Below are 12,637 nucleotides of genomic sequence, written 5' to 3' on the forward strand. Positions count from 1 at the left end.
AATCTGCTAGCATCTTCCTTACAGAGCAGGTCCCCTCAGACTTGTACATCTTGCAGGGAATGAGAACTGCATGGTGGCCAATTTTTCACGCTCCCGTTATCTTATTGTTTCTTAGAAACATTGGTGTCATCCCCCAAATCGAAAACAAACTCATTAAAAACCTTGTTAAAACCCCTCTGCAAAATAAATCCACGCCTAACTCCTTCTTCATGTCGAGATTCCTTCTCAGAGCTCTTGGCTCTGGTTTGAATGTTTGCCCCTTCTCTTCTCATAAAGGCAGGTGATGGCGCTAACTTCTCTGTCTTGCATTACTCTGCTAACCAGACTATCGTGGCGATTCCCTCATGTCCACATTCCCCATTGGCCCATCTGCTCTCTAAGAAGCCAGGCCCAGTGAGAAGTGGGCATGGGGGGAGTCTTTTGGGGAGAAGGTGGAACCACTTTGGGAGCCAAGTGTAAAGGAGCACATAAAGGAGCCTTCTGTCTGACATCCAGACCACACAGAAGTGATGGAAATGCAGGGAGAGGGGCAGGCAATGGGTCATTAGACTGATGCCCTTGTCCCCTCCTTCTTCTCCAGCAGTGGGGTGGTTGAAGATCATAGCAGTGTATGAGGGATCTTTGTCTTCTCCTCATCCAGCTGTCTTAAGGAAAGTTCTTTGCCCCAGTGATTTCTGTCCCACTTCCAGCTTGCAACCAGGATGCGGGACTAAGATGTGTGGCTTCTTTAAAATCTTCTACAGCAGACAGACCTACCAATCCTCTCCTCTGTGGACCCAGGGGAGCAGTCACAGCCTCTTCCCCATGGGCTTGGGACAGATCAGTGGCTGCGCACATCGGGTGCTTCCCAAGGTGGGTTTTCTGCTGATACACACACCAGGATCCCCAGGTAGGGAGTGGCACCTGCATTTGACCCATAAGATCAGCCATTCTGTGGAGACATCACTGATCCAGTTGTGAGTGGAAACTCTAGGACTTGCCAGGTAAAATACAAGGTCACGGCTAGAGAATCAGGAATAAAACAAAGAACGGACTTGATTCTGGACTTGAAACCACAACTGGGCAGATGCTGTCGGAAACATTTCAGCCTCGCCTCTGGGCCTGCACTAACAGCACAGGTCCAGGAATAGAAACATCCAGGCTGTATTAATTAGGTCACCCAACTAAGACACCATTATTTCGCTGAAATGTAGCCTTTCAACTCTCTTCTTCCCATCCTCCTTTTGCAGGCAGCTAACTTCCCTCCAAGCAAATGCTAATGCTGAGAATTTCCATGAGTGCATGTGAGGTGTGCGGTAAGAAACAATTAGGTGCGGAGTAACAAGTACAAACAAACAACAGATGCCTCCCTCCAGCCTTGGGATGCAGGGACAAAGCCATTACTAGCAGAAAAGCAATTCCTGTAAAAGCCAGTGATGAAGTTTATGATGTGAGAAATGGATAAAGCTGTTCTCACTTGCCCGACGTCTCTCTTAGGTGAAAGCATTTATTTTCATTCTCCAGATAAACATCTAAAGCCAAGGGCAATGCTTGCTGAATAGCTTTTATCCACTTAGTGGCATACGGAAAAACAGCAATCATGGTCAAGAGGGGGGTGTGTAAGTTTGTTGTAGCTTTAGGCTCCCTCGGATGAACGTGTGTGATACTGAATGATTGAGGGCTAACAATGAAAATCTCAGATCTTCATCAGGCCTCTGCCTTGTGCATGCAGGTGTTTGTATGAGTAAACCAGTTGTGCGTACTCACACTTGCCTTTGTATGTACAGATTGGGAAGGGTACAGAGCTGTCCGTATGCACAGGTGGGCACATCTTGTGCACACATTGAGCTTTAGGGCAGTTGACAGTGGCTTGTTTTCATTTAAAGCAGGGAAATAAAACAAGAGAAAGCACTTCAAGTCTTACTTTTTTTAAAGGATTTAAAATCAATTTCCAACATCCCTGTTATTTACTGGGTGCTGATGAATTTATAAATCCCCAAGCAATGCGAACAGGCTGATTTTACAACAACCGAATTATAGGTCCTGGACACACAATACACTTACACCAGTATAACTCACACTAGTTTTATACACTGAAGTGAGCCACACCAGTTTCCAAACAGGACAGAACTGCTCTCTCAAGGATAGCTGCTGTTACGATGTCTCACAAATAGGTGGAGGAGGAACAGGTAAGAGCTGCTTTATATTGAGCAAATAGCTACCCCGGGATAGAAGCAGACACATCTACACTGATGTAACTGATGCCAATGTTGTTTTAGCTCTGTTCTTCCCCGTGATAGCTCTACACCACATCCTAGTAAGCTACACTGGTGTAGCACTGTGCATTGTGTGTCTGCTCTTTGTTTTCACCAGTACAAGGGTGAGAAAAAGCAGCAGAAACGTGTTGGGGATTCAGGCCCTAAATCAACACATCGTAGCTGCTTTCCTCACAGTGACTGTTTCCTCCTTAGGTGAGCAGCAGGCTGCAATTCTGCCAGGACAATAACACCGCCTTATTTGAATTGCCCAACCCATTAAAACATGGGGAGGAGGGGGAGAATGACACAACATTTGCACTTCCCTGCACAGAGCTGGAGGAATCAGGCTTTGGGCTCAAAGTCAAATGGGTGGGATCGGACTGGGACTTTACCTTCCCCCCCGATTTGTGAACAAAGCCAGTCGGCAATACAGCATCTTCAGAAGCACCATTCCAGCTGAGAGGCTGGACTAACTCCAGCTGAGAGCACCCCAAGGGATAGGAAGGACTGATGTTCATAAACTCTTCCATGACTGTTTTAGGCTGGACACAAGGAAAAACTTATTTACTGTTTGAGCCCCCCAAGGCCTGGAATAGACTTCCTCCAGAAGTGGTGCAGGCACCTACTTTCGACTCATTCAAGAAATGTTTGAATGCTTATCTTGCTTTGACCCTAGCTGACTTCCTGCCCCTGGGGTAAGGGGCTGGACCTGATGATCTTCAAGGTCCCTTCCAGCCCTAATGTCTGTGAAATATATGAAATCTATTAAATTAAGTCAGCTCCCTCTTTCCTGCAGGGTTTGGGACCCACTCTTCACATGAAGCATAGCTCCTGTACTCCATTCTTCATGATGTCTCCAACATCCCACACCATATTGGTGTGTTTGAAGCCAGCATGGAGACCTTCATTGTGTATGGATGGTTTGGAGGCTCCTTCCAACACCTTTGTGACATTCTTTTTATCATGGCATGAAGAAGCATATTCGTTCATTTTAATAAGAACATGAGATAGTGGAGCAGTGAGAGCTGGCTCTAACCTGCAGCCACCCAGGACAACTGTTGCTCTTTGCCCCAGCCTTGCACACAACCTGCGCAGAGGCACCCCTTTCCAATATCACTGGGAGGGTGCGGTTAGTCCTTGCTGAGTGTGCATCTGAAACCTTCCCAATTCGGCACATGCCAGTGAATGCACGTATCAAAGGAAGGGCAGGAGCTCCATCAGAACGTGGAGCTCTGGTAAGCGCAGGCCCACTGGTTTCTGTGCAGTTCAGCTACATGTCGTGTCAGGGTCTCTCAGCTTTTGGCACATTATACAGCACATAACAGAAGCAGCTGGAGTGCCCAGCTCAGCACACAGTTGTCCATTAGCAGCTCAGCATTTCCCTTATGTGCTTACACATGATGAGTCCAGTCCCACAGCTGAGCATCCTCCGTTCTGCTCCACATTTCTTCCTTTTCTTAGGACATTGGCAGTGTCTGCACTGTCACTGGCAAATGCTAGCGAGTGCTGAGTCTTAAGCTGCGACTCTTCAGGTGCAGCCTCAGGAATGTGGTGGGTTTGGGGCTTGGAGTGAATGAAGTTGTTCAATCTCAAATCCCCAGTCAGCCTTTAAAAGTCATGGGGATGAATTCATCACTCAGATCCACAGGTGAATTCAGCTGTGACCACATAAGACAATGGTGACTTTAACCTAGCAGGACCTGATCCTATCAAGGTTTGATTCTGCAGGGGTGGGGTGGGATTTGATACCTGTGAGGCGTGGCAGGGTTGGCATTGTTCTGGAACTCCTTTAGCCTGCCCTAATCCTCTAGGGCTGTAGTGCTGAGCACAGTACAGATGTCCACATGGACTGGCAATCGTGCAGAGAGATGGGAAAGAGAGAAAATTTTATTTCTTTCTCTACAAACAGTTGGAAGAGGGGCAGAGCATTTTTTGCCCCTCACTTGCTTTTTGCAGGACTCCTGCGGCATCCTCAGATGCATTCTTCCCGGTCACTGTTGCAGACAGGATGCTAGACTTCATCTGCTCCAGTCTGGTAGCGCAGTAAATGTGCATATCAAAATGCCAAAGGATTTATTTCAATCTGCTTTTTTAAAGTTCCTATAAATAGCTATGTTTTCCAGGTGTGCTGTGACCCCAGATACAATATGCTGTAGAAGAAAAAAAGCATACAAATGCACTGCAGCCCTAGGCTGGTGGAAAAAGCTCTGAACCGGTTGTCTCTTTAGCATTGCAGTGATTGTCTCTTTCTCTTGTAGGCAGGGTACATGTCTGGGATGCTGGTTCCTGTGGGCGTCGGCATAGCCGGAGCCCTTTTTATCCTGGGAGCACTCTACAGCATTAAGATTATGAATCGCCGAAGGAGAAATGGCTCTAAAAGGCATAAAAGAAAGGTATAACTACTGGAAGGAAAACCTTGATCTGCTGCCTACCACTCTCTTGTTACCACTGTGGTCCATACAGTAAAAAACAGTTTGATTGTGAAGGTGCTTGTGTTTGGTTTGAACAACGGTGATACTCCATAGTGTATTGAGTTGACTGGGGGTGTGGGGGCAGGGCAAGGAATTCAGAGTTTCCCTCTTGTATTTAAAAGCTGGTTAATGTATTTTTTTTTCCTTTCCTTTCTTTCCTAGCAGAGGGAATTTAACAGCATGCAAGACCGCGTAATGCTCTTAGCTGACAGCTCCGAAGATGAATTTTGAATCAAACTGCAGTGCCGTCATGATATCCAATGACTTTTTCTTTTGGTGGGGGAGGGCAGGGAAGGGAGCAAAAGGAATGAATATCTGCTGCATCACTGCTATCAGCCACTCTGAGCCACTGGTAGTGGTTTCTGCACCCTGGCAAAAACAGCATGCTGTATCTAAATGTAATGTGCAATGATGTTTGTTTTTCTACAGTAGTGAGAGTTCATATTCACCCACAGCACGTCATTATAATGCAGAGTCCGTACTGTTACAGCCGGAGCCGGTACATATGGACGATTATTTTGTTATTACCACAGTGTAATATTTTTGTTCCAGCTGACAGTAGTCAGATCATAATTGCTGCTCTCACCTAAATTGGGGATGGAAATCTTAACCGCAAATGACCTCTGTCCAGTTAGCTAACTTTAAATGTTATATAACCTGAGCTCGAGTTCATTGGTGCTAAAATTAGCTGCTCTGCTTAACTAACGAACAACGCACTTGAACCATATCCCTCATCAACAAAGAGGCATCCAGGTAGAGTACAATTATTGACACAATTATGGACTCATTTGTACATTCTCTGCCTAATTTCCCGTTTTTTTTTTTTTAAATCTTGTGGTAGCTATGGTTCACGGTTAGGGAAAACACATGGGAATACCATCAAAATTTGATTCACAGCCTAAAGGCTGAGTGCATTCTTGACCAGCATGGCACCAGCACAATAAATAGAAACACACAAATGCTCAGATACTCATAGAGTGAATTTCTTAGTTTTTTTTTCCTCCCCCAGTGTGCAGCACGAATAAGAAATAGGCAGAAGAAAAAGGCTTTGTATTTTTAGAGGGTGTGTTTGAAGACGCTGGTTATCTGTCATCACTCTTATACAGGGGTGTATTCACTAAGTGGCATGAGTATTAATCTAGCATTTGTCCCTTTTTACAACTGGTAACTGGATCGTAACTGCTATCACAGAATTAACCAGTGGGTAGTAAGCTTTTGGACCAAATTCAGATTGTCATATGAGGCTGCAATACATTTGGCTGCAGGAAGGAGGGCAGTGACAGCTGGGGTACCAAAGGCACATAGGTATGAATGGAGGTCAAGACTGGCAGGCAGAGTAGGCAGAATAGGTGGTGATAGCTAGGCATGGTGGGCTTTGCTGGCATGTTTGTGCTTACATGGCCACATGGGGTAAAGATTAGAAAAGATGCAGGACACGGAAACAGGAAGGCGTCAAGGCTGCAGCACAAGTGACTCCAGATGGGAGTGTGGCTGAGCTAGGAGGAGGAAGCCATTGAAATGGCTGCTGGGGCCTGTTTCATTAACCAGAACAAGCAGTACTGACGTGGATAGGAGATTTCAAAAGGGCCCAGTGAGTGAGGAGAGCATGTTTCTGGACCGGAACAGAAGAGAGATGTTGCCATTCAACCAAGAATGTTAAGGGGAAAAAAAAACCAAATCAGAAATGCCCCGAAGGCCCTTATTTTCTTGGTTGAATGAGTAGGGAGAGGACAGCTTAATCTTACATTTATGCAAAATCCATTTTTCCAAGACGGGGAATCTTGACCACTATGAGTAGAAGAGGCAAGATTAGTCCGATATGGTCAAGCTGCTCATTTATCTAGCTAAATATCTCAATGTCATTGAAAAAAGTACAAGAGATAAGTGCTTGAGGAACAGCTGGGGTCTGATATAATTCTTTGTAAAGGTGAAAAGGACTGGCTGATTGCCGAGATCAGACACAGCAGTCATTGCAGCTATGTACCCCAGGAGCACACAGGAAAATTAGGAAGTGGGGAGAAGGGAGATTTTAATCCATCTTTCCCTTGACTTGCTGAGGGCACTCCGTAGTCTAAGTTACACCTGTGAAGGGCCCTAAAGGATGGTATTGTCCTGGGTACCACCCAGGTGTGGATGCTCAGGGTTCAGTATCCAAGGGTCAACAATATCAGAAGCCAAGGGCCAACTGTCACAATATCAGGTATCAGTCCAAGTACAAGGGATCACGCTGGGCGTCAGGATGGGTCTGTAGTCAAGCCTGGGCTGGAAGTCAGGAGCCAGAGTGTTCAAAACACAAAATAGGGCAAGCAAAAATGAGGTACTAGGGTCCAAGCCAGAGGTCGAGGCTGGAGCAAAGCAGGAGGGTCCCATATAGCAGGTCTGTAAACACTGTTGCCAGGACAAGGGCCCCATGAGAAGTCAGAGGGTTTTCACAGCCCTCCCATCAAAGAAGGCATGTGGTTTCATTGGTGCCCCTGCGTCACATGTTCCCACATCGGGAGCCTCACGAGAGCACCCAAGCTGGGCTGGGTCCAGCACCCAGCTGGATGCTTGGTGGCACTGCAGCCCAGGCCTTCACCCCACAAGCCTGGAAGACCTGAGTTTGAGCCTCAGGGCTCCTGACAGGTACAGCAGCTAGGGAGACAAGGATGCCTTGCCCTACTTCTATGGCCATGCTCCCACTCAGTGCAAACCACTATCTTTTGGGTGAATGCATTCTATCATCTGCAGGCACAGCTGAGAGCACGAGGACCCTGCACATGCAGGCAAGATAAAGGCTATGCTTTGAAGATCTGACTTGACAAAGAATAAATAGCTCATGCGTGAACCAGTGGGTAGATAGAACATGGAGATAAAAATGGGCCTTTTCTCTGAGAGGGCATCAACTCTTAGTGTGGATGAGGAGGGTCAGTGGTCTGCAGTATGCTGTACCTGGATGTGGCGATGAATAACAACAAGCAGTAGAGTTTATCCCTCAAAGCCACCATACCTTCCCCAGACTATAGTGACTTCCCTTGAGAACAGATAAGGGCAACTAGAAATGCTTCTGCTGATGCAAGTCTTCCAGTCTGACAACTGCGCATGGGTCCACCAAGTACTTCTCACAACAGACGCTTGGGAAACAGTGGGGAATCAAAGCCAAGCAGCGTCCAGCGCCTCCAGCATGTCAGTGTCTTCCTGAAGAGCCTCTTCATCCCAGAACCTCTCCCAAGAGGGGCTCACATCTTCCTTTCCCACTGGAAGATTTTGATCTGCCTCCCTTGCTAGGCAGCTCCAGATGCCTTCCCAGCAGGCAGGAGCCTGGCAGCAATCACTTGATGGTTCTTTCACTTGTCGCTCTGCCCCTCACAGCTAGCTGCATGTTGTCCGTAGAGTCTGGATGCCAAGGATCCTGCCCAGCCCTAACATATCACTGCTATTTAAATGCACTTCCTCAAATACAAGGTGCTTCTTCTTTTAGCAGACACTTAGAAGTTTCTTCCTCTCCTCAAAACCAGGCTTAGCCCACGCCAGGAGAATCAATCCTCCCCCATTTGCTTCTCTCTCTGAAATGTCTTGGGGAGTGTAAGATGGTTTAGAGGTGTCGCTGCCTTAACAAACTGGGAAACTTTACTGGCCAACACCCCACCACAGTTAAGCTGTGAGCAGTGGTGAGATCATTGTCTTTGGGCTCTTTGCAGAAGTGATGGTTCTTATGGTAGGGTCTTCTGATAGGAAACAAAACCAAGTGACTTTCACCCAGCTCGATCAATATCTTCACAGCAGAAAACTGCAGGGAACCATTCTTCCAGCTCAAAGGAGAAAGTCTTGGTAAAGAGCACTGAGCCCTCCAAGGCAGTGGGCACGTCTTACAAGTAGCAAGTTAGTCACTGGGCCAAAGAAGACCAATCTGAGCTGATCTCAGAAATGGGAGAGGAGAGGAAGAGAAATTTGTTTCGATCAGGGAGGCCCAAACAGATAAGGAAGAGCAGGGCTTTCTGCAATAACAGCCGCAGGAAGGACAGCCACGATGGGCTGCTCTGGTTAGTCCTGGTTCACTTACACAAGGTGTAGTGGCCGTGTGGGTTCCAGTCAATATCTGAATGAATGAAGATGCAAGATTTCCACTAAATTGTAGCCTCTCTTGACAAAGCAGGAGAGGAGGCCACACTGGAGAGCCCAGGGGCATGAATAACACTGCTTTGGCAGCACCGAAACCAGGTAAATGCTTTTCAGCTGGAGCTGTCAGCTTGATGGAATGAAAAAACCAGGAGGGTGATGCCGTGGCCTTTCATTGTGCTCAAAAGCTGGAGGTAGAAAGACAAGCTTTTTACGGTGGCAGTAATTCCTCCTTTGTTCTAATGTAGTTAACCACATGAGGCATTAAAGGGAACGTTGCCCAGGGAAACAGTGGTGTTGCATGTAAATGAAGCAGCTCTTGTTATCTCCTCCGGGCAGTGAGAGTAGGTTGGAAAGCCCAGCCCAGCCCAGTAAGAGCGCTGACGTTATTTGCTCTGCCCCTGCAGACCCGCTGAGTTAAACATGGTGCTGTAGAAAATGACTGAGTTTGAGGCAGGTCTGATAATCAAGTACTGCTATCCCGGGGGTTAAGTAACAGGAAGGGTGTGGCATAAATGGCCAAGGCAGGATTTCAGTTAAAGGAGATGCTCCACCCCTGGTGCTCATGGGTAAAGGCTGGTCTACTATGCATGGTCTATTATGGAGACATATTGTACCCTCTGTGCAGATGGCTATAGGAAGTAACCAGGGGGTTGGGAAATGGAGATCTAGCTCAGAAATGCCTGATTCTACAAGCACGGAGTATAAGTTCATGTGTATTTTAGTGGCACCAGTTTAGGTAGGTGTTTGGAGCATAGTGCTTGGACAGTGACTATCTCTTTTGAGGAGCCAGCTGCAGGGCTCACCCGCCCCTCTGAACTTTTGATCCAGCTCCCCTCCAAACTGGAGCGAAGGGGACAATCCGGTCCATGTTGGGGTCTCCAGTCATGGAACCCCTTTAAAAGCAGGCAAAGTGCAATCCAGTGCTGCATGAAGTTAATGGAAGTTGGAACAGATCCCAGAGGCACACCAACCATTAAACTCCTGGTCTATGTATATGTAGGGCCTGGTTTAAAACCAGTAGCCATTGGAGCAGCCACTTAAAGGTAGCCTGATAGGACCAACTGACTATCATTGAATCATAGAGTTGGAAGGGACCTCCAGGGTCATCTAGTTCAACCCCAGAAGGAGGTCAGTTAACCTATAAAAGGGACCCCATCCCTCCCCTCCACCCCCCAAGTTTCCAAGATCAATGCTTTAGCTTCTGTGCTGTGAAGTCACAAGGATCAAATGATAATTGTACGCATCCTTGGAAATCAGTGCTCATTGGCATGTATTAGCTCTAGAATTGTGAGTGCTTGTGTAACTCTAGAATTACCCTAGTTATTCCAGTCCAAAGTTACTTTCCAAGCAGCAACACCGGTTTTGCTAGAAGCTGGATTAATTCAATCAAAACAAGTTAAGGGGAGGCTATGCTGGGGGCATGTCTCGAAAGACCTGAAACTTCCAGTTGTTCAAAGATTCAATTTTGTTGGTACGCAACAAAACTGGCACGCTCATCAAACAAGCAGACCATTTTTTTAATGCATATATTTTAACACTAAACAAGAACCGAACTTGCTCTGCGCCTGCAAACACAACATTTGAATGTTGCACAGGTGAGCTAGAAGCCCTGAACATTTGGGGCATCTCATGACAGTGCAACCTCAACCCTCACGCTACAAAGGCACAGCTACAATGACTACTTTGCTGCAGCAATAACAGTCTCTCAACTCAGCACAGGACAAGTAGCTGGCTTCTGTTATCCAGCAGATGCCCCATTTCAAATTTCATGGTATCACATGCCAGAATGTAGTGTAGGCATCGCCAAATAGTGTCAACATTCAGAGCTTCATTTCAAGCGAGAGGGCCAAGCCTGCTTGATGTGTGATTCCTGTAATGACAAAATGTACCTTCGCTGTACAGCTGCTGATTTTCAAATGTCAATAATGCCCGATGGTCACCTCCAGTGAGGTTTTCTTGGACTGCACTGCTTCCATAGAGTGCTAACAGCAGTCCCTCGTGCTTTATCGTGGTTTTATATCCTGAACAAGAACAACTACTCATACTGTAACTATGGAATGTAGCACTTTGTTAATTTAAACAATTGGAAAATAAAAGCTGTCCATCATATCTAACTTTATGTGCCTCACAAGCCTGATTTTTGGTCTGTCGAGTTTACTGTCTTTGCACGAGTATCATAAGCATATTTTGAGATGCAAGCTGTGCTTTGCTTTCTTTATCCCTTCATTTAATAGATCTGCTAAGAGTTTAGGCAGAATTGTTTCTCAGACTAAGCAATATTTGTGCTGCATTTTGGGAGTCCTAGATTCAACAAATATTTCTTGAAGATGGTTAATGCCAGGGAGGGCCTGATAAGGGATGGGTACGGGGATGGATCGGTCTAGGTGTGCTCCCTTCTCATACTCTTCTGCTCAAGTGTTTACTACTTGCCACAGTTGGAGACTAGTCTATGAAATCATAAAGGATGCGGACAAAGTGGATAGGGGATTGTTATTCACCAAGTCCTAGAATATCAGAGCAGGGGGAACCCAATGGAATTAGTAGGAGATAGGTTTAAAGCTAAAAAGGTAAAGTACTTTTTTATGAAGCGCGCAGTTAATTTGTGGAACTCTTGGCCACAGGAAGTCATAGAAACAGATAGTACAGCCAGGTTTGAAAAGGGACTAGATGAGATGCTGGGCTAGATGGACCATTGATCTGACCCAGTATGGCACTTCTTATGTTCTTATATAAAGAAGACAGGCCTAGAGTGAGTAACACACACACGAATGGTGATAAAAAGAAAGACAAAAGTTTTGTACAAACAGAAGAGGAATCAGAAGTTTTTCCAAGGGAACAGAGAAATATTCAGACTGGTTCCTAAATCAGTCTGCTGTTGCATACATAAGTGTTTACTACTTGCACAATGTCAGGGGCTGGCAAATAGCCAGACCTTCGCCTGTTCATCACCCCAGCATACGGCCAGTATTGCGCATGTGCTATTTGATCACACAAAAATAGGTGAGAGTGCTTAGGATTGGAAATTGTCATAGCTCAGGTTTATCCTGTGCCCACCTACATTCACCTTCTATGGGATTTCGTTGACAATAAAGAGCTGGTCCTAAGCATTTTTCATCCTAAACATTTTTTTCCCAATGCAAATGGTTTATTTATCAAAACATTTGCACAGGGAACCTCCATTTTTTGGCTAAACTGCCTGTAGGGATTTTAAGTGTCAGTTGCCAAAATCTTGGGAAAAAAATCTATTCTAATGCTTTTGGATTTTTTTTAATAACCTGAAAAATGTTATAGAAAAAATAGCACAAACTATTTTTTTCTCCAATTTTGTCATTTTTTCCCCCCAAGAGAAAACAAGAAAATTCACTGCCAGCTTTACTAGCAATGACTTCAGAAAAGCAGACTTCAGTTCACTCAGGAAACTCATGGGCAGGATCCCCTGGGAAGCCAGTCTGAGGGGAGAGGAGTCCAGGAGAGCTGGCTGTACTTTAAGAAAGCCTGACTGAGAGTGCAGGGACAGACCATCCTGATGTGCAAGAAGACCAGCAAGTATGGTAGAAAACCAGCTTGTCTTAGCAGGGAACTCTTCAGTAAACTAAATCACAAAAAGGATGCTTATAAGTGGAAACTTGGGCAAACAACTAGGGAGGAGCCTACGAGTATTGCTCAGGCATGCAGGGCTGAAGTCAGGAAGGCCAAATTGCAATTGGAGTTGCAGCGAGCAAGGGAAGTGAGAAGGGTTTCTACAAGCATGTCACCAACAAGAGAAAGGTCAGAAAAAGTGTGGGTCCTTTCCTGAATGGGGGAGGCAACCTTGTGACAGAGGATGCA

General features: G+C 46.0%; 1 protein-coding gene across 2 annotated transcripts in view; it reads left to right on the forward strand.

Annotated features, from left to right (window-relative positions):
* The window catches only part of CUNH14orf37 (chromosome unknown C14orf37 homolog), a 161,427-nt gene extending 150,499 nt beyond the window's left edge, over positions 1 to 10,928 (forward strand). Inside the window, exons 7-8 of one of the 2 annotated variants that reach the window (XM_019518411.1) lie at positions 4,496 to 4,630; positions 4,871 to 10,928. In XM_019518411.1, coding sequence (XP_019373956.1) covers positions 4,496 to 4,630; positions 4,871 to 4,939 — 204 coding nt within the window. In that variant the 3' untranslated portion in view covers positions 4,940 to 10,928. The remainder of the gene's footprint in view (positions 1 to 4,495; positions 4,631 to 4,870) is intronic. The other variant, XM_019518412.1, reaches the window with a different exon arrangement.
* Positions 10,929 to 12,637: the final 1,709 nt, after the last annotated feature.

The sequence above is a fragment of the Gavialis gangeticus genome, unplaced genomic scaffold (genome assembly GCF_001723915.1).
Source record: "Gavialis gangeticus isolate Ggan-Ray unplaced genomic scaffold, GavGan_comp1, whole genome shotgun sequence".
NCBI classification, from domain to species: Eukaryota; Metazoa; Chordata; order Crocodylia; family Gavialidae; genus Gavialis; species Gavialis gangeticus.